Genomic DNA, 27,689 nt, shown 5'->3' on the forward strand with positions numbered 1-27,689 from the left:
GGGTGGCGCGGACCGTGGCCAGGAGCCCCCGCAGGAGCAGCCCCCGGGTGGCGCGGACCGTGGCCAGGAGCCCCCCGCAGGAGCAGCCCCCGGGTGGCGCGGACCGTGGCCAGGAGCCCCTGCGTCGCGGGTTCTGGTCGTTGAGAGATGTGGCTCTTCTTCCCTTTGTTCGAGGTCACAGCTCCATAGTCGCAGCGGGGGTGAAACACGGCCCGTGCCGTCCAGGGTCTCACAGGTGCCCTGGGAAAGCTAAGCAACGGTAGCGACCACGAATAAGAGCTCCAAACTCAGGAGATGAAGGAAGCCTTGTCCAACGTTAGATTCTGAGGAGTGAGGTTTCACCTGCTTTGCATGATCCCTTTAACACGATATTTGTTTAATCACCCTGTTCTGGAAGTGTCCGTAATGCACTTAGCACTTTGCCACCTAGTCAGGATTCAGTAAGTAACTGTCCTTCTTACCCTGCACCTGAACCAAGGGACTTAGAAAATGGTCACAAATGTGTCTCTGGGATTTCTCCCTGGTTCCTCCTCATCAGGAGCTTCCGACTGCCCCCACACCGTGGTGTCCTGTGACCCCCGCCCAGGATCACTCCTGCCCTGTGTCTAGGGGGGACCTCTCCTCCCCAGGAGCACCTCACATCAGCCTGCCCCAAACTCTGCTCATCCCTTCCTTTGGAAACTCGGTTTCCCACCCTCATCCGGGTTCATTGTGCCACCACCGACCTCTTGAACTGTCCTCCCCTCCCCCCAGATCAAGTGGATTCTGGTGATTCTCCCGCTTAAAGCTCTCCCAAGCCGGGCCCATCCTGTCCATCCCTGCTCCTTCCAGGCCCTCCTTGTTTCTCAATGGAGAGAGTGCACTCGTCTCCAGTCTTGTCTGCCTCCCACGGCCTGTCTTCACTTGGCTTCCAGAGTGGTCTTCCCCAAATACAGCCGCCCCCCGATGCCCAAAGCAGGCAGGAAAGTAGACTCCTAATAGGTGTTGGACGCACAACAGGCGGCGGTCCAAATGTCTGAGAAACACGGGGTTAGAGAAGGTTCAGTAGGTTTCTTGACTCTGGAAATTCTTAGAAACTTTGGTTTGCTGAGTGTCTTACGAATCTCCCCGCCAGAGGAGTATGCAGCGTGTGATGTTTTCCTAACTCGTTTGAACCCTAAACTCATTGTTTCTTCCTTTAGTCTCAGCACATTGTAACACTGGCATTGCACAGACAACACTTCTGAAAACCCCAGCTTCCAGAATAAAGTCCCAGCTGCTTAGCGATGCACAGAAAGGCCGAGTGATGTGGCTCCGCCTTCCTTTCTGACCTCGCCCGCCGTCCTCCACCCGCTTCGTCTTCTAGCCTTTTGTGCCATTCCTAGCTCCCACGACTCTGTCACCGTCTGCCCTCTCTTTGCCCTCGGCTGGGGTGCCTTCTCCCCCTTGTCCACCCGACACACTCACTCTGCCCTTCACAGGGGCCTCCCGCCATCCCTGTTCTCTTCCTGGCCCCGTCTTCCCAGGGGCCTCCTCTGTGAGCACGGACTTGGAGGTGGCGGGCCCAGGCGTGGTCCGAGCGCAGCACAGGCTTGCTCCCTCGGGAGCATGCCCGTAGCATCCTGGACAGTCTTTGTCCAGGACTAGACTTAGCACCTCCTGGTTCTCTGTTTACGTTTCTAGCTTGCAGTTAATAAGAACACTAAGCGTGTTGCATATGCTGACCTTGTAGGTGTCTCGCTGAGCAAACCTGACCTACAGCAGTGATAGAGCCCTAGGCTCTGTCTAAACCAGACGCCTTTGCGAAATAAGGAGACTGAGCCCTCGAAAGGGACGTGACTTGCCCGCCGTCACACCACGCCAGGTCTCAGCCCTCCGTCTGCCAGGAGCACCTCAGGGGCGGGACTGTATCCTGTGACTCTGTCCCAGGGGTATGCCTCATGCCTGGGGAACCGGAGAAGCCTGCGTCGGTCGGGACATGCAGCTGCGGCGGGAGAGTGGGGAACCGAACCTCAGAGATGAGGCCCCGGGGCGGCAGGGAGGGAAGTCATACGGAAGTTGGAAGATGAAGGAGGTGCACGCACCATGCAGGCACCATGCGCGCACGGCCCGCGTCCTCCTGATGGCAGGCTGGCGTGGGTTCCCTGCTCCTCGGGAAGACAGGGAGCATGTGTCTGGGAAGCTGAGTTCGGCTGAGATTCATGTCACAGATGCGAGACCGGCGGCCTCTTGCTGTGCGTTACAGCGGCGCGCTCGGCCCAAATGGTCAGCAGGGACCCTGCAGCTGGGAAGAGCAGGATTGAGAGGACGGAGTCGCTGGCGGTTTTCAAGGCGCATTAACCTCATTTGGCAGAGACGCTCCCAGGTGACTGCTCTGCCCAGAATCGAGTCCTGCCAATTTGATTAGCCCCTTCCTTTTTTTTCAGAGCACTTTACAAAACCATGCAGGCATTATTAGCGTTCTATTTTGAGCGCTGATGCTGGTATCTGTGCGTTTATATATATTTCTCTACACGTAAGCAGTGGTGTAATTAAGGTGCTGAAATGTCTGGCACACCCCAAACGGACGGTAACCTCTGGGAAGAGCCGTCGCTCGGAGCCGGGGGTGTGGTCGGCAGGAACCCATCGCCTGTACGGTTTTGCTCTTCGGGACCTGGAGGCCTGCGCTGGCTGACCTGGGGCCCGGGCACTTGCCAGGGGGGGATCTGCGGCCGCCTCGGAAAGCACAGCCCCCGAGAGGCCTTGCGCTCGGGCTGGGGGGCCTGAGCTTCTGCGACCGCAGCCTGTCTGTGTCCCCCAGACCCAAAGCGGCCGCGCACATCCTAAGAAGTTTTCATCGTCCCTGTTAACAATAGCAGCCCAGCGCCACCCCCCGACCCCCCACCCCCTCGGTTTCCAGACCTGGCAGGTTTGTTCCCATCAGAATCCCCGCAAGGCTGTCACTTTGCATTTGCCGCACCCACCGGCCCCCACTGCCCTCGTCAGTCTGCGTCTTTACCTGGGATGCGTATTTTTGATACCAAGCTCCAGTCGACAGATTCCTATAATAAAATACAAAAATGCTTTTGAAACTCACCAACCCGCTATTCACTGTAACCGGGCGGAGCAGAGAGCCATGACTCAGCATGTTAAAAGGCAGATTTAAGTCGAATACCTGGCCATTGTCCTGATTTTATACCCGTCAGACTTAACTGGAAAAATATAAGTGTCTTCGGTTGAATTTATCTTATTAGGGGATTTAGGTTATGTTAATGCTATAGCTTCATTAATTACCCCATATCAATAAAAAAGGCAGCTTTTAGCCTCCTAGCGAAAGAGAGGAAGAGAAGTAGTGGTATCAAAGGAAACCTTCAAAGACAGCCAGAGCTGTCTCCAGGGTAATCTCTGATCCCCGCATTCTTCCCACTTCAAAGTGGGATGTGTGTGTGTGCGTGTGTGTGTGCGTGTGTGGGTCGAGGGGGCTGGGAAGCTGGAATCTGATTTCTCTAATAAGTGTTGGCATCAGCCCCGTTTGATATTAGATGCAGGGAACATTTTGATTTGTTATAGCCTTTGAAATTGTTCAGACGACCTTCAGAAAAAACGGCCTCTTGTTACTTGTGGGGGAAGGGGGGACGGGGATCCGGTGTCATTCTCATGCAGAGGGTGCCCTGGAATTGTGCTTTCAGCAGTTTTGGGTAACAAATGTCTGTCCTGATGGGAAGTGAAAAGTTGAAGAACAGCAGACTTGTACCGCTACTCTCTCTGGGAAGACTTGTCCACCTCTGTTTTCTCCAGGGCAGCGCGGGCGCATTAAGAAAGTGACCACGTAGGGGCGCCTGGGTGGCTCAGTTGGTTAGGTCAGGTCATGATCTCACAGTTCATGGGTTCAAGCCCCGCATCAGGCTCAGAGCCTGGAGCCTGTTCGGACTCTGTGTCTCCTTCTCTCTCTGCGCCCCCTTTGCTCACACTCTGTCTCACTCCATCTGTCAAAAATAAATAAATGTGAAAAAAAATATTAAAAAAAAAAGAAGAGGAAGGTGACCACATAGAGGCTTCTGGTCTGGAAAACTGGGGCGGCCGAGGAGGAACGTAGGGCCGTGGCTGGTTTATGGCCCCCCGCCCCCTGCCGGCGCATCACCTGGTGACCTTGCAAGGTGAAGCTGCTGTAAAAGTTGGAAGACCCTCATGAGGCTTATACGTTTTATTTGGAATTGTCAATTTTAGATCATTTACAGTACCTTGCACTGGTTTTTGAAATGAAGAGTGGGTAACTTCCCGATGAGCGGCCGGAAGGTTTCACTTGCTGCCAGGTGAACCTCAGCAGCGATGATTGCCACCTGAGCGGGCCTCGAAGCAGATTCGTCCTACTGAACTTGGCAAGAGTGTGCCCCCCTCCCCGCCCCCCAACAGCCACGACGGCTCAGGGGTGCTGGCAGTCGGCACTTCCGGTTTCTAGCCGGAAGGCAGTCCTCCAGGTAGAGGGCTGGGCCTCTAGGAAAGGCCTGGTTTTGAATTTTCTACCACATACTCATTGTGTGATGCCAGACAGGTTACTGAACTTCTCTGCGCCTCAGTTTCCTCCTCTGTGGGTTGGGAGTGGTTTTATCATCCTCGTCCGGATCTCTGGAAGCATTCAGAGAGGCAGCGCAGGCATCATGCGGACCAGCCGCATAGTCGTGCGCGGGTGTGCGAGAGATGCCGATGGCGGGCTCAGTGTCAGCCGCTGGCCCCTCGCCTTCCGATGTGGGGCGTTGCGGGTTTTCTGCTCAGTAAGTCAGCTGATCGTCACCATTCATAGTAGTCGAGTGGCCCTCTGACATCTTGATGTTGAACCTGAGAGCAGATGTGTCTGTGCTAGAGCAGTTGGTCGTCTGTGGGGTTTGCTTCCAAGAACAGAGCACACTCCTGCCCCTCGACCCCTCGTGGCAGCCCCCAGAGGCCCCGAGGCCGCCCTGGGGCTGCAGATTCAGCCACCAATTACCGTAAGGTTGGCTTTTCCATTTTAAGATCTTTCTGATGCTTCCCCAGAATACTGAGGGGCTTTACTTTCCCTGAGGTCGTAGTTCAGAATAATTTGCCGTCCATCAGGCTGAAAGTTTCCAGCCTCCCCAGAATGCTCCTTTCTGAATATCACAGCCTGTAAAAAATTGGTAGCTATGCCCGCCTTTGCGGCAAATAAACTGAAGCTAATAAGCATTCACTTGGCTCATCCTGCTTCCCTGAAATGAGTGTCTGAACTCTTCCTCGCCCCGATGAAAGGCAGGGCCCCGACTCCAGAATACTCACGTAAATGGCTTTCTTCGGCATAAATCTGGCAGAAAACTGCCTGCTGCGCCTTCACAGCACCAGGGGAACCATTGTCATCGGGTCCCTTTCTCTCCCGTGCGCACCTGGTGCCTAGGCTGTATTGTCTGACATCCTTCGGTCCCAGATGGTTGGAGCTCTTCCCTAGGGTCCTGAATAATATATTTAAACCGCCTTCCGAAAAGAGCAGCACACACTTTGAATGAGCGCGGTGCGCCCTGAGAGGCCACAATTAGGCTGAGAGTCCGTCTCTTAATTAAACTTGTGCAGATTTTTCCCTGATGATTTCTCCATTTAAACATTCTGCAGAGCCTGAAGAGTTTTGTTGTTGTTTTAATAATTTTCTCTTTTAAATAAAAACTAGACCTTTCTGGTCTAGATGCAGCTGCTTCCTCTTCTCTCTTTCCGTGGCCCCGTGTCTGTGTCTCCGTCTGCCTGTGTCTGCCGGGAACAGACAGGCAGGAGGGATAAGCCCTGGAGAACCTCGGAAGAAGCATCCGTGGGCTTCCCGTGGAAGGAGCCCGGTGTCCGTTCCAAGCAGAGACATCGATGCTCCCCTCCCTAAAATGTGGATTTAGAATCTCTGGCATCTTCATGGCATCTTGGTAGTGATTTGGTAGAGCTAAGAGATACAAAAAAAATCGTTCTTATTCATTCTGCCCTCTGAATAATATTTAAGTGCAGCATCTTAAAGCCCTGGGTGTCACTGTGGCACCGAGAACCCGGCGGGAACCCGACTTCTCCCACGGGACGGGCTGGCCGGCGGCTTTCTTCCGCAGAGCTGAGGGAGTGACGGCGTGGGGGTCCACTGCACAGGCTGCTCCTGACGCTCCCTTCCGAGGCTCCTCCGCCGACAGACTGCTGACCTGCCAGATTAAAATTCTAATGCCTGAAGATTTCTTTTTCTTTTCAAAATCAAGTGGTTTAAGTGGAGTGAGGGGCAGAGGACCGCGACTGGACCTTGATACCCCCTTTCTGGAGAGCAGTTGGGCCAGAGTGGAAGGAACAGGGTCAGTCAGGGGCGTCTGTGGGAACCAGAAAGGAGAAGGGGACACCAGAGGGAACAGCGAGACGTGGGCCAGGTTCGAGTGAACCTTCAGGAGGGTTCTTCCCGCCCCTTTCCTGGGCCTGGACCAGCGAGGCCTGTGTCTCCAGCAGGAGCCCACAGGGTCCGGAGGGGCCTCCTCCGCGGCCCGAAAGCTCTCCGACACTGGGAAGTTGGCACGAAGCCGCTTCTGAGCAGGAAGAAGCCAGGGAGAACCGAATGTGTGTCTGCTCCCAGAGCTCCTTGCGATTTCCAAGGACCGTCTTCAGAAAAGCAGGTGTGGGTGTTTTCCTCAGAACAGAAACCTCACTCCACTGCGTCTTCTGCGAGGGCTCTTCCCGCCTGACTGCTTCTCATGTTCCCCGGGCTCCGAAATCAGCAACGCAGCCTACAGGCCAGGCAGCCACTCTCAGGCTTCCACCTTGACCACCTCAGGCCACCGGCCAACCCCAGAGGCAGGTTCCAAGAGGCCCATTGACCAGCTGTTTCAATTTGTTCAGCCCTTGAACTCCTACATCAGAGTGGCTTTATAGTACCCGGGGGACGTGCTGACAGTAACCCGCACCGTCTTCGAGCTGCATCGCCCAGCGCTGCATCAGGGCGTCGTATGTTGGGCGTACTTAATTGGTCTAAACTCAAGATGCAATGAGAATGCATTGACTTGACTTACTGTTCCAAAACTGTAAAACCAAAATTCTTTTGATCAGAATAAAGTCACTGAAGTGCCCTGTACAAGACCAGGTGGAGCTGGAGGAGGACTGGCCCGGTGGCACCGAGCCCAGCCGGGGTCTCTGGCCGCCTCATTGCGAAGCCGAGGTGTGCCGGATCGACCAGCCACACAGTTCTGTCACCGTCTGGGGAGCAGAGCTAAAACACACAAACAGATGGACAGGTTCTCAGGGCCACTGCAAAACTACTTGTTCAGACCCTCCAGGGGAGGAACCAGGAGTCTGTACATCGAAAGAAAAAAAAAATACCCCCAGCAGCTTCTGATGCCAGCCAGGTCTGAGTACCCAGGGGAGAGCGGCTCTAAGAAGCCCCTCAACATTGCCCCCTGCAAGCAGCTGGCTCCAGACCACCACCTCCTCTTCTGGAAAGTGAGGTTGCTGGTGGCCCAGCCACACTGGCTTGTCCCCGGGGTTACGTGAGGGTGCGGGTGGGGGGCCCCAGTGCGGTGCCTGCCGCCTTCCTCCACGCGGCAGAGACCTGCTGATGTCTGACATGCCAGGTCCCAGGCCAGGGCAATGTAAGCAAAAGAAAGTTCCAGGCTGGAGGCGCCTGGGTGGCTCAGTTGGTTGAGCGTCCAGCTCTTGATTTCGGTCAAGTCATGACCCCACAGTTCATTGGATCGAGCCCCACATTGGACTCTGCCTGGGATTCTCTCTCTCTCTCTCTCTCTCTCTCTCTCTCTCTCTCTCTCTCTCTCTCTCTTTCTCTGCTCCTCCCCTGCTCGCTCACTCGCGCTCGCTCTCAAAATAAACTTTAAAAAAGATCTAGACGATGGTTTTAAGCACAATGAAAATTTGAAATTTTTGAAAAGAGAATCAAGAGAACAGATATGAAAATAATATCTTAGACATGGTAACTGGAATATGACTCTCTCATAAGGTGACATTTGAGCTACAGAAAGCTAGGAGGAGCCGTGTGAGGATTTCGGGCAAAGGGCACAGCAAGTGTAAAGATCCTGAGGCAGGATTGACGTTGGCACTCAAGAAAACCATGGTCGGAGTCCAGGTTAGAAGAGCAAGCCAGCGGGGCTCAGCTCACGTGGTTCCAGCAGACTTCTCTGTCCCTTCGCGAGTTTCCTTGAATCACTGACAGGCTGAGAAAGAAGAAATTCAAGCAGGATATTTGAGATACACGTGCAGTGCCAAGGTTCTGTTATTCCGTAATGACGTTTATTACCTCAAGCTGACAGGTGTGGCAGGAGTTAGAGCGTCATCTCTTGAAGTCCAGAGTTCTAAAATCGATGCTGATGATGTTTTTCTCTCTTTTCCCCCAGCTTGATATATGGTCCAAATCCAACTATCAAGTTTTCCAGAAGGTAAGCTTTATTTTTTGCTTCTTACTCCTGAGGCAGTAAGGGAAATGTGAATGCTTTAACATTGCTCTTAAGTTGGAGGATTTGGTTTTTTGGTGTTTTTTTGTTTTTGTTTTTGTTTTAATGAGAAAAGCCAGACACAAAGGTTTCTCATGACATGATTCCACTTACGTGACAGTCTGGAAAAGAGAAAACCTTAGGGACAGAAGTCAGATCAGTGGCTTCCAGGAACTAGGAGTAAGGGCAGGAGATTGTCCCCAGAGGGGCAAGAGGGAGTGTGTTAGGGTGATGGAAACATTCCCGGATCCTAACTGTGGTGGTGATCCCACACCATTATGTGTCCAACCTCCTGGAACTGCATCCCCACCGAGAGTAAGTCTGTGTTCTCCTTCCTGTCCCAGGGAACCCCTGATCCTTCCCTCCTGCGTGTGTCTCCAGTGAGTCACCTTTACTGTGCACATGAAACCCTTCCCTTATCTCCTGGTCACCAAGCGTGGGGGGGTTTGCCCCACCATAATGGGCAGGTCCCCGACCCCAACTGAGCTCAGGCTGGCACCGCGGACCACGGACGGAGCCCCAGCGACAGGTTCGGGGTAACACCTGTGCTTCTGCGCTACCGGCCGTAGCCAGGAGGTTCCCGAGCCCCCGTCCTCGCGTCTGGGAATTCGCCAGAGCAGCAGGACATGCATACTCACTCCTCCCAGTTTATTAAAGGGCATGAGAAAGGGTACAGCAAACAGCCAGGTGAAGAGACACACAGGGCAAGGTCTGGGAGGGCCTCGCGCACAGACGCTTCTGTCCCCGTGGAGTCAGGGTGCATCAACTTTCTGGGGTTGTCTTAGCCAGTCCGGAAGCGCCCCGAACCCTGTGCTACCAGGATTTTAAGATTTCATTTCTAAGAAATCTCTACACCCAGCGTGGGGCTTGAACTCGCAACTCTGAGACCAAGTGTCACGGGCTCCACCGACTGAGCCCACCGGGTGCCCCTGTGCTGCTGGGATTTCATGGAGGCTCCCTCACACATAGCCCGGCATTCACTCTGTCTCCAGCCCACCCCCTTTCTCTGGAGGATGGGGGACGGGACAGAAAGTTCTAAGCCTCTGATTACTGCAGTCATGGCGTGGTCTTTCCGGTGCCAGCCCCCATGCAGGCACCCACCCAAGGTCCCCTCGTTAGAACAAGAGGTGCCCCTAGCACGCTGTCACTCAGGGTTTCAGGAGCTCTGTGCCAGGAACTGGGGTGGAGAAATAAAAAACAAAAACAAAAAAACACATATATATGTGTTTTTTTTCCTGTTGTCCCACACCTGCGAAGGGTGAGTTTTGCTGAAGAGAAATCATACCTTCAAAACAAAACAAAACAAAAAAAACCACAGAGGCTTTTGAGTTCCAAGCTAACCCAGTTTTTAAGCTCCGTTCCTCAGAGCCCTGTGGTCTATGCAGGTGCCTACCACGGGCTGAGAGAGGCAGGCCAGCCCCGTCCGCACCCCACCCTACCCCCCACATAACACGCTGGTAGCTGCTTTTCCCGACGTCGGGCTTCCCCATGAAATGCTACTTGGGAAATATAGGAAGAAAGGAAATGTGACTACAAAGATCCTTTCCCAGCTTCTGATGGTGGAAGGGGCCCTTCCCCGGAGCAGCCCAGCACCCGGGGCTTACGAGGGCTCCCTGCACCCCCGCAGCACCCCAGCCGGTTCCCCCGCGGGGCTCTGCTTTCCCTGCCCGCAGCCGCCCCTCGTCTCTGCTTTCACCCAGCAGCGCACACAGTGGAGCTTCTTGTCATTTCCTTCACTGCCTCGTCCAGCTCCACAAGTTACTGACCGAGCCCCTGCCATGTGCCAGGCCCCGCCCTGCGAGGTGCTAGGAATACAAGGGAAAACGAGACAGAGAAGGAAGATGGACCCAGGTTGTGAATGGGGGGCCGAAACCCAGACCAGGAGGGGCCTCTCTCAGGGTGGTCCCAGGGGGTCCTGATGGGGCAAAAGCCGACTAGGACAGGACCTCATGGGAAGCGCCGGGCGTGGGTGGGAGAGCCGCGGGGGACCCTCACAGGCCGCATCCCCGCCCCTGGTGTTGAGGAGCACATTCTGAGAACCGTCGGAGGCCCGTGTGATGGGATCCTGCAGCAGGCAGGGCTCAGGAGGCGCCTCTAGGTCCTGCTGCGGAATCTGCGTTTTATTCTCCATTCCATTGCAGGGACATGATTTTGAAAGCTGAGCCCACATCATTTCCACTTGAGTCACAGTGCGTCCAAGGGATGCCAGCCAGGTAGCTTAGAGAGCGTAGAGCTTTTTTTTTGGTAATTGAGGTGAAATTCACACGACATAAAATTAACACAGTTCTGTGACTTGTAGAACCTTTGTGGTGTTGTGGAACCCCCTCTCTCTCTCGTTCCATGACCTTTTCATCCCCCCAAAAGGAAACCCTGTCCCCATTAAGCTATGAGCTTAAGGCTTTTGCATCAAACCAGCATAACGGACCAGCCCTCTAATGGTGTTGAATACATCACATTGTTCCCCGACCCTCCTCTGACCCTCCTCCGTGAAAGGCTAAGAGAGGACAGGTGCCGGGGGCTAGGAGAGGGGCCTGAGAGGAAACAGCACGCATTTAAGGAGCCTTAAGGTTTCAAGATCTTTTTTTTAATGTTTGTTTATTTTTAGAGAGATAGACAGAGTACGAGCAGGGGAGGGGCAGAGAGCGAGAGGGAGACACAGAATCCAAAGCAGGCTCCAGGCTCTGAGCTGTCAGCACAGAGCCCAACATGGGGTTCGAACTCATGAACCATGAGATCGTGACCTGAGCTGAAGTCGGACGCTTCACCGACTGAGCCCCCCAGGCGCCCCTGAGGTTTCACGGTCTTATCAAATGCAACATGCTATGCTGGGTTGGATCCTGAAACAGAAAGAGGGTATTAATGAGAAGATGAGCTGAATCAGTAATAAGTAACCAATGCTAGTTTCTTAGTTGTGCCAAAGTTACCTAGTCGTGAAGGAAATTAACAGGGGAAACAGCGAGGGGTACATGGGAGCTGTGTGCACCATCTTTACAACTTTGCTAGTCCAAAGTTAAGTTTATTTTAAGAAGAAAATCGTGGGCTTGACTCTTCGAATACTCCTTTACGCAGCTGAGCCGGGAGATAATGGAGAAGAGCCGCCGACGGCGGCCGGAGCCTGCGGGCAGATGTGCGTGGTCACAGGTGTGTGGTCCAGGCAGGCTTTGATGCAGGCAGCAGCGCGTGAATCTGCGCGTCCTTCTCTAAGTGACCACACCTGAGGCTCCTGATTGTTCCGCCTCGTACGGTCTCAGCCTTCGGTGCCGCCTTCACCCGCGCCGGCTGCATCCGGCGTGTTGTCCCCCCCCCCCCACCGCCCGCAGCTGCGGGAAAGCGTTCTGAAGAGAAGGAACAGCGGCCATTGTCTCGCATCGCGTGTCGCTTTAACAGCGAGGAGCATTACAGCGGCTTTGTGTGCTTAGGCTGCTTGACCGTGGGAGCCTCGAGCAGGGCACGCCGTCACCTGGTCTTTTGACAGTGGCCCAATGTCCGTTCAGATGCCCCGCATGGCGGACGGGCTTGCACGTGCTTGCCTTTGCACATATATATTTTTTAACATTCTGTGTGGTATTAGGTATTTTTGAATGCTAGCAGAAAGTTCATTAGGAAGTTGTAAAATGTGTGAAGCACAGATTTGGTGAAGCACAGATGTGGAGAGACAGTGCTGTATTTTTATTCCCTAAAAATAACCTGCCAAGCACTCTTTGTATTTGTCTAAAGACTACACACACACACCACTGAAGCAGCGTTTAAAATTTGGTATTAGCCTGGCGGAGAGAGTGGAGGGAAGGCGTCTGAAGCAGGAAGAGCGGATGCCCCCTTCAGGACGGGGTCACCTCAGCGGCTGGACGGCCCCGTGGGGCAGAGCCCTGTCTGAGGTTGCACTGTCGTCCTTACCTTCAGCTGTTTTTATCTGAGTGGTTTTGACCTCTGATACCGCCCTGCGCTCAGTTAACCAACTGTAATCTGGGATCGGAGGTGGTGCTCTCTGATTCCAGCTAGTGAAGAGTCCTTTCCTGTTCCAGGGACAGGGGAGAGTTGGCTTACAGAGTCCTCTGTCTTCCCGACGGAAACATTGTCTGTTTGGCGTCCACGTAAGGAAGATCCTGGAAAATAACATGGCACAGAATTAAGCTTAATCTTTTATCAGCGAAGCTTTCAACTAATCACCGTCACGTGGAGAGGGTTGGGGACTTTGCTTGCGAAGTCATGTGCTCAAGGAAGGCGCGGTGGGGAGGATGGAGGACACGTCACGTGGCCTCGCGAAGGGGCAGGACGGTGCAGTGCTTATTTTTCTGTGCGGATCTCAGGTCGCACGGGTGGACAGAGGACAGACCACACAATAGAGCAAAGCTGGGACCACTTTGTTCCAGGTTCTGAGGACCTGGTGCAATCTGTGAGAGGGGGTTCGGCATTTCAGACTCAGAAAGCCAACAGAGAAGCATTAGGCAGCAGCGTTTCTAAACTCTGCTTTTTAGTCTCCGCTTTTTCTCAGAATCCTATCTGCTTCTTGTCCACCCACTTAACTCTGGATGTCCTGATGGGTGCTGCTGATGGCAGTCCCCAGAAGGAGACGGACAGCGCCGTGGCCAGCGTTCCCTCCTGCCCGGCATCAGCCTGTTGCACCCGTGCAGGGAGGGCCGGTCCCAAATCAGGAGCAGAGTGCATTTTCAGATGCCAGTGACACAGTTGAGGAGGGTCCTCGGTCATCAGTAAGACGGGCTGTCCCAGGCAGAAAGCAGCTCCTCAGTGTCCTCACCATAGTGACAGGGGCCACGGCTGTGTGCATGCAGGTGCCGGGGGTTGTGTATTTCCCTGCCCACAAGCAGCCACGGCGGCCGCGGAGAAAGGCCTGCCGGGAAGATGGGACCCCTCCCGGGTCCTGGCCCTCCGTGTGACAAAGCAAGAGGGTGGGAGGGGGACGGCTGCACCGAGCTCACGCTCGCCTCTTTATTCCGGGAAGATAATGTCAGGAGCTAAGAGAATGGACGCGCACACCTGTCAAAGCCTCCTCAGGCCGTGCGTGCGGGGCTCCACGGGCTGAAGACAGGCACGCGAGGTCCCGTCGCAGGTCCCCCCGCGTGAAACTGAATGCGGCCTGCCTTTTGTCTGCAGCGGGGACTGTCAGCAAGCCCCTTCCCTCTTGCTCATTAGACCCCTTACGCGGCTGCGGGAAGCGGGGAGGGCTGGGGACGGCGTGCTGTGGGGCCACGGCTGCCGACAGGCCCCGGCATTTGCCGCGGTGCCCCGGAGGCCCTGTGCACTCCGTCCCGGGGTGAGGACGCTTTTTATAGCCACCACGCGTCCAGCAGGGCAGACTCAGAGAATGGGACTTAGAAACCGGGGGGGCCGCCTGAAAGGGCAGAAGCACAAAGAGCAGGAGGGCTCACGCGGGCTCCTATTTTCCCGACGTTCAAACTCCGCAGGGGCAGCCACCGTTTTGATCTTTAACCTCCCCGTCTCAAAACCGTGTGCGTTTTCATCCAGGAACTTAGGAAGATCGCGAGCAAATCTGCGGCTGCTCGCTGCGTCAAGTCCTGGCGGGGGGCGGGGGGGGGGGTGAGCAGCCGCGACGGCAGGTGGGGACGTGAGGGACCGCAGCACAGGGACTGGCGCAGCCTCTGCGGCGTTCCCACTCGGAGGGAAGCATAGGAGTTGTAGCCCGCGCATGTCCAGCTTGGAGTCCACAGTCCTCGTTCCGGAGGCTTCCAAGGGAGGCGTGGCCCTCTCCAGCTGCGCTGTCGCCGCACCTAGGGGCGGGCCGTCCAGTGGTGGCAACGTTCCGGCCCGGCTGCCCCTGCTTCCTCGCTCCCACGTTCTCTCGCTCGCTCACACCTTGAGACCGAGAGCAGCCTCTGACGGGGCAGACTTTGTCGGGCGTGTCTCCCAGCGGCCACCCCCACCCAGTGCTTCTCGGGGCAAGAGAGTGGGTCATCGGGGGCCTTCAGGGGGTGCGTCGACCTCCCCAAGTAGTCCGTGACAGACCTGACTTGTCGCTAATCCCCAGTCCCGGGGAAGGGAGCTGCCCGGAAAAGGATCGCTCCCGGGGGACAGAGGCCTTGTGGCGTGTGCGGCTTGAGTGCAGTGCCTGTCAGGACCTCGCGCATCACCAAAGAGGCACAGCGAACATTCAGTTATTTGCAGCCTCCTTCTCTGTAATATCTAAACTTCCTTCCCACCGGCTCGTTTACGTCCCCTCCACAAAGCCCTCCTGAAATGCCACAGGATCTGGGAGTGGCTGTGGCCGTGGCCGTGGCCGGAGTTCAAAGCCCTGGCGCCACAAAGCCGGCCTTTCCCTCGCTCGGGGCCCTGCGTAGGTGAGGCCGTCGGCAGAGACGTCTTAGAAGGAGCCTGCAGCTTCCACAGAGGGGAGGCGGCCTCTGCCTTTTCGGGGTGCCCTCACTCTGACCGCGCCCTCTTCTCGTAAAGGCCGATTGGCTTTTCTCAAGGAGGAGAGCGTACGATCTCACAGACCACGTCTGTGCATCCGCGGCTGCCTCCTGTGCCCCGGAGCTCCCAGAAACACAAAACGAGGGAGCCACTCTCCGCGGCGCCAGGTCCAGTGGGCGGCCCCCAGACCAGGCGCGGTGCAGGAGGAAGGCCTGCAGGAGCCGGCCGCCGGGCCATCGACAGACACGCTTCTGGGAGGGAGAGGTGGCGGGCAGGGCCAGGGCCATCCCGGAGGGCGGCCTCTCCTCGGCCGACAGCAGGGCTGTGCTGAGCGGGTCGGATAAGCAAGAGGAGAATGGGCGAGGACGTTGTGGCGAGCCAGCCCGAGGGGCCCTGGCGCAGAGAGTGGCAGGGACAGAGCGTTACTGTTCGCCTGCTGCCCGAGGGCCGTTTACCGCCACCTTTTCTCGGAAGGGGCCCGTGCGAGTCTTCTCAGGACAGATTTGATCATTCATTTTCCCCTCGAGGTACTGTCGTCCGCAAGGCGCCCTCCACCACCGCTGAGTGATGGCGACAGTGCCCTCGCTCGTGCCCGGGGCCGGGGTGCTGCGGGAGGGCGCGCTCCGGGCCGGGGTCCACAGGCGCTTCCGGGAAGCCTGGCCGCCCAGCATCCCCAGGCCCGTCCCCACAAGCGGCGGCTGCCTCGCCCCCACACGTGGGCCCCAGTCGGCCTTCTCCACTGGGTCGCATTTCCGGAGACGGGCAGTGGCTGAGAGCCGTTCTGGCGTGTGCGCGGGCCCCAGGCGACCGCTGCTCCCTCTGCGGCCTGACTGCCTCAGTTTCCCCGTGTGGGAGATGGAGATCATACGAGTACCTGCCTCACGCAGTGGTGTGAGGTCGAGTCCACAGAGGTGAGGTGCAAGGGAACCCCCAGTCCGGGGCTTATCCGACTTCCCTCAAGTGCCTCTTGGCCAGGACCCCTCTCCTCCCCTCCCCCGCCAGCCTCCGCCTTGCCCACCACTCCTCATGTCTTCTCTGGTCTGTGCTGTCGCCTCTTCGCGGCCTCTCCACCGTGGCCACAGTAGAGAGACTCAGGCTCTGGGGTCAGCCGGGCCTGGGTGTGCGTCTGGCTCTGCCATGCCCGGGCTCGCCAGCTGGGCGTCAGCCTCCTGCCATGCTTCAGGGGAGATGATACGGGCGCCCAGGTGGCTCAGTTGGTTAAGTGGCCGACTTCAACTCAGGTCATGGTCTCACAGTTTGTGGGTTCAAGCCCCGCGTCAGGCTCTGTGCTGACAGCTCAGAGCCTGGAGCCTGTTCGCATTCTGTGTCTCCCTCTCTCTGCCCCTTCCCCGCCTAGGTCATTCTCTCTCTCTCTCCCTCCCTCCCTCCCTTGCTCCATCAATAATAAACATTAAAAAAAATTTTTTTAATAAAAAACAAACAGATTTGGGGCGCCCGGGTGGCTCAGTTGGTAAAGCAGCTGACTTCGGCTCAGGTCATGATCTCACGGTTTGTGGGTTCAAGCCCCACATCAGGCTCTGTGCTCACAGCTCGGAGCCTGGAGCCTGCTTCGCATTCTGTGTCTCCCTCTCTCTGCACCTCCCCCACTCATGCTTTCTATCGTAATAATAAAAACATTAAAGAAATTTATAAAAAAAAAGGAGAAATAATAGAACCTACTTCGTGGGGTGCGTGTTGTGAGGGCTCGTGTGAGGATAAGGCTTACGAAGTGCTTGGCACTGGGGTTGCCCAGAGGAAGTGCTGTGAGTGACGTCTGCTGTCCCCCTCGCTGTCAGGGGAAGGGCCATGGAACTCGGAATCCGTGGCCGTGTAGAGGCTACGGCCTGCTTGACGTCCACGTTCTTAGGTAATCCAGAGACCAGCTGCCGCGACAGCCCCACCACTCCCGCCAGAGCGACAACCGTCTTCAGTCCGTGCGGGCCTGCGATGTCCCCGCTCGGGAGAAGTGAGCCGTCCCTGCAGTTAGAGCCGCCAGCAGTGCCTCCCGGGCGGCCCCGGCGCGCTGGCGGAGGGTCACGGCCCGGGACCTGGAAGGGCCTCCTGGGTCCCGAGGGGCCCAGTGGCACCTCCCATGATGCCCTGAAGGTCCCGAGGGCAGCGTGTTCCGCCCGGACACCCATCTCCCCCCGCGGCGGGGCTCCCTCCCTGCTCTGCCCACTCCGTTCTTTTCCCTGCGGTCGCCTCGGTTTGGAAGGGAAGTAGGTGGCATTGTCTGGGTCTTCCTGGGAGCCCAGATGTCTTTGGATGTGTTTCTCCGACTGCGAGGCTGTTCCTGCAGAAAATAGCATCGCACCAAGCGGGTCCAGAGCAGTTCAGGTGTCCTTGGGCTCACACTCTGCGGCAGGCGGCAACGGAAGCTGGCATTTTACCATCTGGAGAGCAGAGAGCTGTTTCCCCTTCGTCTAAATGAAGAGCTTTAATTCCCTAATCCCGGGAAATGTCAGGGACCTTCTGCGAGCAGCTCCTCGCGGCCCTGCACGGGGCCTTTGGCAGAAGCGTGAGGCTGCTCGGGACTCTGGGGCGTTCCCTCGTGGCACCCAGGGCCCCTCCGTTGGCCCAGGCCCTCCCCCCAGCAGCGCCCCTTGACCCCGCCTTTCCCACCCCCAGCCCACCTTTCCCTCTCCCTAAATGCCACTGGCCAAAAAGCAGTCGCTGGACCCTGGTCTACGATGTCTGTCGTTCACTTGGGGTCCCGCCGGGTGAGCAGCGCCGGTTCAGAGCCGCCTTTTTGAGCGCTCTCCGCTCCCTAGGTGCCCTGAGCGAGGCCCAGGGAGGACCCACGAGGCCGGTGTGGCCTCCTCCCCGGGGGGAGCCCAGCCCGGGGCCTGGCGGGGCTCCCGGCCACAGGTCAGGCCAGCACGGGGCTGGGGTGTCCACGGGGGTGGCTGGGGGTTAGCGCAAAGGGACAGGGGGGCCAGGAAAGCGGGTTTGGGAGGAGGAGTTAGTGGAGTGGCCGGCGGTGACCGAGTGCGTAGTGAGGCTGAGGGAGACGTGCCCGGGACCTCCAGGTCATCTGGACCCTCGGCGCCCCCCAGGGTGTGTGTGTATGTGGTGTGGGGGGGGGGGGTGCTGTATGTGGGTGCGTGGGTGTGTGCGCATGCGTGTGGTGGTGTCAGTAGCCTCCAGAGCCCGTCCGCAGCCAGTCAGCACCCGGGGGTGGGGGCCGAGGGCCTTCCCTTCAGGATGTCGGTGGCATCCTGGCCGCAGCGTAAAGGGACGGGGCAGAAGCCGCAGACACCCTCCCTGTGGAAGCGCTGGCCCGTGCCCCAGGCGGCGGCCTGCACCTGACAGGCGAGGCCTTGTCCCGCTGGACAGAGCGGGTCTCGAGACTGTGGCCACTTGTCAAGCAAGACGGAGCAGCCACGTCCGTGGTGACCTGTCAGGTTCCCACGCAGGCAACCCCTCCCCCCCCGCCCGGGCATCGCTGCCAGGCCCCGGGGACGGGAAGAAACCCTTGAGAGCGTGTGCAGATGCCCCTTCACAGCGGAGAGGGAAGTGCTGACCCCGGCTGAGCAATCCCCGGCCCCCGGCTGCGATGCCTCCTCCTAGGCCTCTGGGCCCGACGACCCCGCAGCACACAAATCCAGGGTGCGGATTGCCGGCTCGGGCACATAATTGCGTGGAACCACCTGCTTCCGCCTCTGCTGGACTTTTGTCCCGGCTTTAGGAGCTCGTCCCTGTCTGCCCCCAGCACTTTCAGGACTGACTCCACAGCATCCCCATTTTGAAATGATGATGGCTGCTTGTTTCGTGGACCAAGTCCTTCTGGGACTGTTTTAAATATTCTTCTAAAGACCGTGCCCTTCCTTGGAGCGGTGTGGCCAGCAGGGACGCCTGCCTCGTTAAACATTTAATACGCACGATGTTCACATCTTTGAGTCCTTGGACCCACAGGGAATGCTCTCGTGCCGGGCCTCTGCCGGTGCCCCTCTCCTTCCGGGTGGGTCTGTCTTTGGCAGCATTCTGAGCGGGGACCCCGGCATCCTGGGCTGCTCTCTGTGCAGAGCATTAAGACGCATCCAGGGACTAGTGCGTTTTTATTCTTTGGGTTGCAGCGTGTGTACAACCAAGTCACAGAAGCTGGGTTTGCACTGCAGTCTCTTGAAGGTCGTCACGATGGGAAGAGGCTGCCAGCACTGAGAACAGTGCCGTGCAGACAGTCCCTGAATCTGAGCTGGGCTCCCTGAGCCCTGTGTGACCGGCCCAGAAGTTGAGGAGCACGCAGGGAGACGGCGGGTGCGTTCCAGGAGAGGGCGGATGGGCTCGTCCTTTTTAAGAGACCAAAGGGCTTCAGTGTCCCCACGGGTTGGCCTGAGGGTGGAGCTCAGCTCAGGGGGACCCTCGGCGCGTGCAGTCAGGCCCCACAGCAGCCGCCACTGAAAACCCGACCTCGGGATGCCAGGGATCCCAGCCTGAGTTCCTTTCCTGGGGCCAGCGGGGAAAGCAATGCGGCCAAGGTCACACAGATAATTAGTGATGAATCCAGGACTGAACTCCAGTCTCCCGACAGCCGCACGTCACCTTTCCCAGCACGCTGCCTCCGGTCGTGTTCCTGTCGGCCAGAGACCGCGCTCCCCTCAGAGTGTGTGAGAGCAGGCGATGGCTGGAGGGAAGCCAGGATCCGGGTCTCCATCAGGCTTCTCTTCTGAATAAGCAGCTTCTAAACACGCAGGTACTTAACTGTCCCCGTGAGTCTGGAGGGACACACTTTACTAGAAGCCTCCGCTCTCCTGGCCCGGTGGCGAGGCCTCCAGCTGCGGGCTGTGCGCCGACAGCGCCCACCCTCGGCAGTCAGTCCGTCACATTAGCAAGAGTGGCGCGTCGATTCCGGAGCCCAGGTGCGGGCTCAGCACCCACCGGCTGGCAGGACGCACGAGGGGGCCACAGCGGCCTGTTCACTTGTGGCCCCTAATGCTGCTGACGGCCGCTTCGGGGAGCTCTTGAACCACGCACCCTGGCCCCCAGCCGGGCCTACCCTTTAGAAGCTGGGAGTGGGGTCCTGGCACCACGTCTCCTCTGCCGCCCTGCGGCCTCTCCACTCTGGCCGAGAAGCCCACGCCTTGGCAGGGTGGTGCCTATGCCCTTGGCAAGCTCAGGAAGCCCTGAGGACAGTCCCTGGGCCATCAAGTAAGTCCTTGCCCTGTACTGGCTCCACTTCCGATTTTTGACCTAACAGTGGTGTGAAAGTGACATGCACTCGGTAGAAACGATACTTTGAGTTTTGAGTTTGGATGTCGTCTCCCGCTGGCGATGAGCGGTGTGGGTCCTGTCTTGTGTGTGACGCTGGGTGACACCGGCAGCTCCTTCGGCCCAGCCATCACAAGGGCGACCTCCCCTGCTGACAGCCACTCCGCCTGTCACTTCGGTACTGCGTCCAGGACGTTACACAGGATAGCCAGCACTCGGTTCCAGAACAGGCTCCATGTTAGGAGGCTTTGCCCAGCGTAGGCGGACCTAAGCGTTGGGAGCACGTGTGAGGTGGGCCAGGCTGAGCCACGATGTTCGTAGGTTGAGCATATTACCTGCACTTGCCGCTGAGGGTGGGCTGTGGGGACGTAACCCCTCCGCAGGTGGGGGGGTCTGGACGGCAGACTCTCGCTGGGAGGAGACTGCTCAGAGTTTTTGTCCCCTCCCTGTGTCTCGCTGATCCTTCCTGCTTGTCATCACTCTGCCCTTTGCTCTTGCCCTGCAGATCAGAGAACAGAGCCTTCCTGGTCGCCATGAGACCCGGGCTCTGCGGGGCTGACCTTAAGCAGGAAGCAGCCTTGTGGGGCCTCCCCTCATGCTTTTGGCCCCACAGCTGCCGGCGGCCACCAGTGGGCGAGAGGATTTGGACTGAACGTGCCCGGATCGACATGGCAACATAGGGCCTCCCCTGCCCTTTTGCGCTGTGCTTCTGATTTCCCTCAATTAATACACACGTGTTAACTACACTGACTGAATGCTGCTGGCTGTTGCCGGCCCTGTTTCCCCCTCGTTCCCTGTGGCAGGAGACTCCTCCACTCCAGGGACTTCCTGAGGGTCCGCCTGAGTCAGGGCCTGTTGGGTGGGGCGCCTGGGATGTGGCAGCGAGCAGGAGACAGAGTCGTGTGGGCGACGGGAGCTGGGGCATGAGTGAACAGACCCCCACCAAGGGTCCTGGGGCTGTTCCCTCCTTGGGAGGCAGTGGCCAGGCTGTGCGCCCCCCCCCCCCCGCCTGAGGTGGTCGTGAGGATGGGGCGGGGAGGGGGTGAGGCTCACGGGCGGCGGGGGTGCCGCTGTTGGTCAGGCGCCATCCAAGGGCATCCCCCGCACTGGCACCTGTAACCCGTGCCTGAGGTCGCACTGCTCCTAAGTAGCAGACAAGACCCAGACCCGTGCAGGCCGGGCTCCGACCCCTGACCCCACACCGGCGGAGTGGCACGGACCACCTTGCGCAGGGCCGTGGCTCTCAGCCGTGACCCCCCAGGGGTCCGGAGCGCAGACCTCGGAAGCTGTCGCACACGGTGTGGTGGTGGGGGCTTAGGAGACGCTCTTGGACTGGCATCTCCTCCTCCAGTGTGTTGACTGGCAGCTGTTCCAAGGGCTCCTGAAAGATTCCTCCCTCCCTCGGAGCTCAGCTCCCTGCCAGCTTGGGGGCGTGAAGACCTCCGCCTGTTTGAGCTGGGGACAGAATTTCCAGAAGCCCTGGTTACCGGAGGAGGAGGAGGAGGACCCGGAGAGACTGAGAGACGGATAGAGCCCCCCGGGGCTGTGGTGGGTGATGGGAACGTCACTGTCCTCAGAGAGGCTCACCAGCTGTGCTCCCTTTGGGAAAGAGGGGGACGCGGGCCCCATGCTGGGCCAGAAGGGCTACGGTTTGCTCTGCTGGGAGGTAGGAAGTGACACCTCTTGGCAAAGCCCCTGCTTGGCTGTCTACTTGCTGATTTGGGGTGGGGGCGCTTTTTTGGTTTTAAGTAAGCCAGACCCCTGACGTGGGGCTTGAACTCACAACCCGGAGACCAAGAGTTACATGCTTGAGTCTGATCCCCTCAGGCGCCCGTGCTCACTGCTGTTTGAGTGGCCCTGTCTCAGCAAGGTTCTTTATTGGTCCCCTGGGGACACGGTGTCCCTTCCCCTCGGCTTTTTCTCAGGCTCCCCAGCTCACTGGCTTACTGTTACTTTCTTGTCTTCTCCTCCCTCCCTTGCCAGGGGCTTGAGGTCTGAGGTCTGCTTTGATCTGTTCTCAGGCGCGCTCTCCGGCAGTGAGTGGAGTGGAGGGACAATGATGTCCTCTCCCCTGGAGCATGAGTGCCCTTCCCCCTCTTCCCCTGCTGGCAGAGTGGCTTTGATCTCCCAGTGGAATCTGAGAGCCCACACCTTACAGTGGGGCCGTAAGGGGCTGTGCCTCCCGCTTCTGCTGGGCTGGCACAGAGTGGATTTAAATTAAATTAGCAAATAGCAATATTCTTTTGTTGCCCCAGGCCTGTTTTTTCCCAACACCTTGATGCTGAGGGGAAAAACAAAAAATCTGTAATATTGAAAAGTGTAAAGCAAGAAAACGTTGAAGGTTGAACGAATGCTTTGACAAGAAAGGAAGAGCGTTGTGGGTGAATTTCCCCCACAGTCTACAGCCATGCCTTGCCTGGTGCTTTCGAGTTTGGCCACAGGAACCTGAAAACCAGGAGTGGAGGACTTTGTAGGAAGGGAGGGGATGTGGAGCAGGTCTGCCAGCTTTGGTTCCGTCTATTAAAACATCTGTCATCAGGGACAGAGAGTTGAAGAAACTGACATCAAACGTCATTTGATCATGACACCACTAAAACAAACAAAAAACAAGAAAAAAAAAAAACCTGCTCCTGTTTGGCAATTTAAGGAAGTCGTTTATTATACTGGACCTTTGGAAACAGACTAAGGTTGACCAGATGGCCGGCGCGCTTGCAGCCAGATGCACTCAGGTGCCCTCTCTGGGGGCCAGATGCCAGGATGGTGCCGTGGTGGGCGTGGAGCTGTATCTGGAGGACATTCCTGGCTCATCCAGCTCTGCCCTGCGTCACTGGCGGACCACCAGCCACATTTATAGGTTTCTTAGCCTGCACTTCCTGCCAGGACTCTGGCTTTTCCAAGAACTTTCCAAGCCTCCGGGCTGGCATGTGTGGGCAGACGATGCCCAGGGTGCCTGGGCGCATTCCTTTTCCAGAACCAGGACTGCTCTGGCCGGGGGTGCCTGTTGGGAGGGCTGGCCTAGGCTTGGGCCTTGCGGTCTCCGGGCTTTAACACCATCTTCCCGACCTCCGGAAGGTGCCTTCTCCTCTTCTGTAAAACGGAAATAAGGAAAGCACCCACTTCTGTTAAACTTTTGTTTGCTACTCAAGTTTGTACATTGGTCATTCGTGTTAAAAACTTAACAAAGGAAACGTGCAGCCTGGACACAGCATGCCAGCTTGGATGTGGGCTCTAGGTGGGCAGCGTGCCTGGGGAATCCGGCCCCAAGACCGGTGCTCCCGCTGCTGAGGTGGACGGATCTAGACTTCTCCCAGGGGCCTCCTGGGACTGCAGATGAGCGCTCTATGTCCTGGGTAAGGAGCTGGCCTGACTTGCCCACTGTGACAGTGCTGATGTGCAGGGTAGGGCTTGCTAGAAGCATTGTGAAACAAGTAATAAGTGCTGGGGAAAGAATTCTCCAGAAAGTCTCTCTTTCGGAAATTTCCTTTGTAATGGCAAGTGTGATAGATCATCCCCAGAGTGGCACTTGCCTGGTTGTTCTGCTTAGCAAGAGATCTGGGTGGGTAGGAACAGCCACCAAGCCCAGGGGCCGTGGGGCCCAGTTTGCTCTGCTGTGTTTTGTAGCCATTAATTTCACCCCACCAGTCACCACCTACCATCTTGCCAAGTTATCATTACTACTGTTAAAAAAAAGAAAGAAAATAAGAGAAAAGCATTGCTCATTTTAGAAAGCTGTCTGTCAGAAATGCTTAAAATAAAAACAGTCTGCACTTGAAAGAGAACCACTTGTCTTGAAAGTCACTTGGGTGACAGTTTCTTAGCACTGTCGGATCCACGACCTTTAGCTGTCCTTTCAAGAAAGCCAGCGCAGGTGTTTCTGGTATGTGGCCTTTGGTGAGTGGGCATGTTTAAAAAATTTTTTTAAGTTTATTTATTTATTTTGAGAGAGAGCGTGAGAGGGTGTGCACGCATGAGCAAGGAAGGGGCAGAGAGAGGGGGAAAGAGAAGTCCTAGCAAGCTGTGCGTGGTCGGCACAGACCCCGACTTAGGGCTCGAACACGCAAACCGTGAGATCACGACCTGAGCCAAAACCAAGAGCCAGATACTTAACCAGCTGAGCCCCCCGGGCGCCCCTGGTGAGTGGCATTTTTAAGTTTATTTCTTTATTCAACAAATGTGTGTTGAGCACCCGCTCCTGCTAGATGCCTCAGGGATGTACCGTGAACCAGATGGGCATGATCTGTGTCCCCATAGAGCTCAGCACCTTGTGGGGTCACCCGCCACCAGGCAGGCTGTGGAAGTCCGGCAAGGGAAGAGTGCCCATCCAGGGGTGGGAGGAGCAGGGAGGGGGCGGGGAGAGGCAGGGCTGCCGTGTGGCTGGACGGGGTGTGCTTCACATGCACAGCCACTTATTTAGAGAAAGCAAGGCTCAGGTTCTGTCAGCTAGGGAGCCTCTGCCCTCCATTTGGGGCGTGGCCTCTCTGACCTTAGGTGTGGACACAGCAGGACTGATTACCAGATCGTTTGCAACTCACCTTGCGGGCCTGGGGCAGCCCTTGTGGTTGGCTTCCTTCCCCCTGATCAGTTCACCCCACTGGTACTCGTTCGTGGGCACGTCACTGAGTGTTGGGGTGACAGCTGGAAAACTGAGGCGTCCATACAGGTAGACCCATGCTCACGAGCCCCGCTCGCTAAGGTGACCTCTTTATCTGGGGGTTTTGGTTTCATTTTCTTTGTTAACCACAACCTTCCTCCTGACCAAAGATCCCTCTGAGGACAGGTGAACCTTGACTTTGAGCACACTGTCAAATTCACTACAATCTATTGATTTGCTGGTTGGTGGCAGGCATTAGCAATTTGTGGCGCCAAATTTCAGAAATACAAGGGATCTGAGACTAGTGCTTTGTTTCTCAGAAGGGACATTGAGACCCAGAGAGATTAAGTAGTTGGGTCAAGGTCAGTGGACAGTGCTGGGGCTTCGAGCCTGTGTGTATTCGTGCCCTGGGCCCTGCTGACAAAGCCTCTGCTTGGAGTTTGGGGACAGTGGGGGTGGGGCCCACCAGGATGCTAAAAATAGGCCACAACTTTTGGAGAGAAGACCACACTTTGAGTGGCAAAGCTCCTCAGAAAGGTAATAGGAGCTCTGAGGCCCACAGGAAAGATCGGAAATTACCGGACTCCTGGTCATAAAATCTCTGTGACGACAAATTACGAGACAGAATGAGAATTACAGGAAGCAGAAAGACCAGTGACCCTGCCAGAGAAAGGGTTCCAGTGTAAAGATGAAGTCGAGGGGCACCTCAGGGGCTCAGTTGGTTAAAGATCCGACTCTTGGCTTTGCGATCCCACGATTCGTGGGTTCGAACCCGGAGGAGGGCTCTGCACTGACAGCACGGAGCCTGCCTGGGATTCTCCCTCTCTCCCTCTATCTCTCCATCTTCTCTTTGCCCCTCACCAGCTCATGCTGTCTCTCAAAATAAAAAATAAGCATTTCAAAAAGAGCTGAGGTCGAATGTGGACAGCTGGAAAATCTTTGCATTCACGCGGTGTCCCTGCAGGGACTTGGCGTCATAGCCTCTCCGAGGACGGCCGGCTCGGTGCCCCCCGCCCCTCTCAGGTGCGCCCGCCGCCCGGGTTCCCAGTGCTGGCGCTCACTCCTTGCCTCCAGGCCTGAACGCTTGTGTGCTCCCTCGCCCCCAAGTCTGCGAACTAGTTTTCGTACTTCAGATTTTATTTTAGATGCCCTTTTCTCCAAGAGGCGTTCAGAAGCAGACTGCTTTATCATATCTGGGGAGCGCATTCATTTTATTTTCTCTGTGCTCCTTTGGAGTGGCGTCTAACTCACCGTTGTCCTTGGCCCCAGGTGACAGACCACGCCACCACCGCCCTGCTGCACTACCAGCTGCCCCAGATGCCGGACGTCGTGGTCAGATCCTTCATGGTAAGTGGCCTTCGGAGCCGGGTCGCCCACGGAGACCTCAGTTCCCTCCCAGTGAGCGCGGGCAGCTCCGAAGGTGGCCCACAGTGGGCCAGGGCCTCGGCGTGGGACACGGGCCAGCGCAGAGCTGATGCTTTTTTTTGAACCGGGAAGGGATTTATGAGAAACCGTTTCCCACTTAATTAACTGGTGTTTTCTATCAAGCTGAACAAATGGTGGTTTCAGATGTGATCTCCCCGCAGTTTCCCACATTGATTCAGTCAGTGGATATTTATTGAGCTCCTGATCTGTGCCAGGCCCCGTGCTTGGCGCTGAGCGGGAGGCGGCGACGAAGACGAGTGTTGCAGAGCCCCCAGGGCGTGGGGCTCAGGATGGGGCGTGACCCCCAGGGGGCCCCGCGGCCCGTCGCGCTGGCCTGTCGGAGCCGGCTCCGGCTCAGAAGTCCGCAGCCCGGTTCTTCCACCCTGGGCGGCTCGCCACCACACGCTGGCATTCACGCCACGGAAATCGGCCGCCAGGACGCCCCGCCACGCCCGGGCCGGGTCAGCGCCCGCTGCCCGCGTCGCTCACGTGCCCACGTTTGGCCCAGCTCCCTGGTCCGCTCAGGCTAGAAAGGCTGCCAGAGGCCCACTCAGAGGACCTACCTGATCGCAAGTCCAGACCCGTATCGACGGCCGGGTGCAGCGGTGCCGCCCGCGTGTCCCGCCCAGCTCGCCTCTGGACGAGGGCCTCCTAGAGAACCTGCAGTTCACGCCTCGGGAGACACAGACCCAGCTTCTGGGTCGGCGCCGCAGTGCTGGGGGCGTGCTCCCCTCCGGGTGTCCAGGGGACGGTCCCGCCCACAGCCGTCAGCGGCCCGGGTTCCCTGGCAACTGACCCGGGGGTTCGGCCGGTGTGCGTTTGATCGGCCCTGAGGGATGAGGCGTTTGGCCGAGTGAGCCCTCAGCCCCTCACGTTTGCCGCCAGGACCTCCAGCCCCTGGCCTTCGGGAGCCGGCCGCGGCCGCCACGGCAGACAGAGGGTCTGCAGCGCTAAACTCGACCCCCTCTTCCAAGAACACCTTTCTCCTATCGACGTAATTCGGGAGGACGTTAAATGATGAGATGCGTGTGCCCATCACAGCGAGGACTTGCTTCACTTGCTCGCAACCCTCTCACTGTAGGGTGTGGGTTGGGTTGGTTTTTCCTTCTCTCTTTCTTTTTTTTTTTTCTTTTCTTTTTTTTTTTTTTCCGGTAGCAGATCTCCTTGAGTGTGAGAATTGAGTTATGGGAGTCTCATCCCTATGCATGATGCCCGCGAGATTTCTGCACTCTGAACCACTCAAGTGTGCATCTGCCGCTTATTACGTTACGCGGCGGCACCAGACCGTCCCCGCCCCCCCGCGGGTGCGCAGGGCCGCGTTGTGACAGTGAGTGACGACCTCCGAAATCAAATTAGAAAGAAGGCACATTGACCTCAGGGGAGGGTTCGAACCTTGTCATCGACGCGAAGTCTTCCTCCACACGGGTCCACGCCCGCTTCGCGGCAGTGACCAGGCTGAGGGTCCGTAGCCGCACCCGGGAGCCGCGGGGCACAGAAGTGAGCGCGCTTGTGCGCGGCCCCGAGCCACAGGCGGCTCCTGCGGAGGACTACCTGCCGCGAGAGCAGGGCTTCCTGCTCTAAAGACCCCCTCCGCGGGGAGGGGCGGGGGGAGCTCCGGGCCAGCGGTCAGATGGCGCGTGCGTGCCGCCTCTGTGAGAGCACAGGCTGCC

General features: G+C 57.4%; 1 protein-coding gene across 3 annotated transcripts in view; it reads left to right on the top strand.

The window, feature by feature from the left end:
* Positions 1–27,689, top strand: part of MED27 (mediator complex subunit 27) — a 216,660-nt gene that overhangs the window by 157,321 nt on the left and 31,650 nt on the right. For 2 of the 3 annotated variants that reach the window (XM_029920006.1, XM_029920003.1), the window contains 2 exons: positions 8,313–8,354; positions 25,864–25,941. In XM_029920006.1, the coding sequence (XP_029775866.1) occupies positions 8,313–8,354; positions 25,864–25,941 (120 nt within the window). Of the gene's footprint in view, positions 1–8,312; positions 8,355–25,863; positions 25,942–26,904; positions 27,092–27,689 lie in introns of those variants that run through there. The other variant, XM_029920004.1, reaches the window with a different exon arrangement.

This window comes from Suricata suricatta, chromosome 13, assembly GCF_006229205.1.
Source record: "Suricata suricatta isolate VVHF042 chromosome 13, meerkat_22Aug2017_6uvM2_HiC, whole genome shotgun sequence".
Lineage (NCBI taxonomy): Eukaryota > Metazoa > Chordata > Mammalia > Carnivora > Herpestidae > Suricata > Suricata suricatta.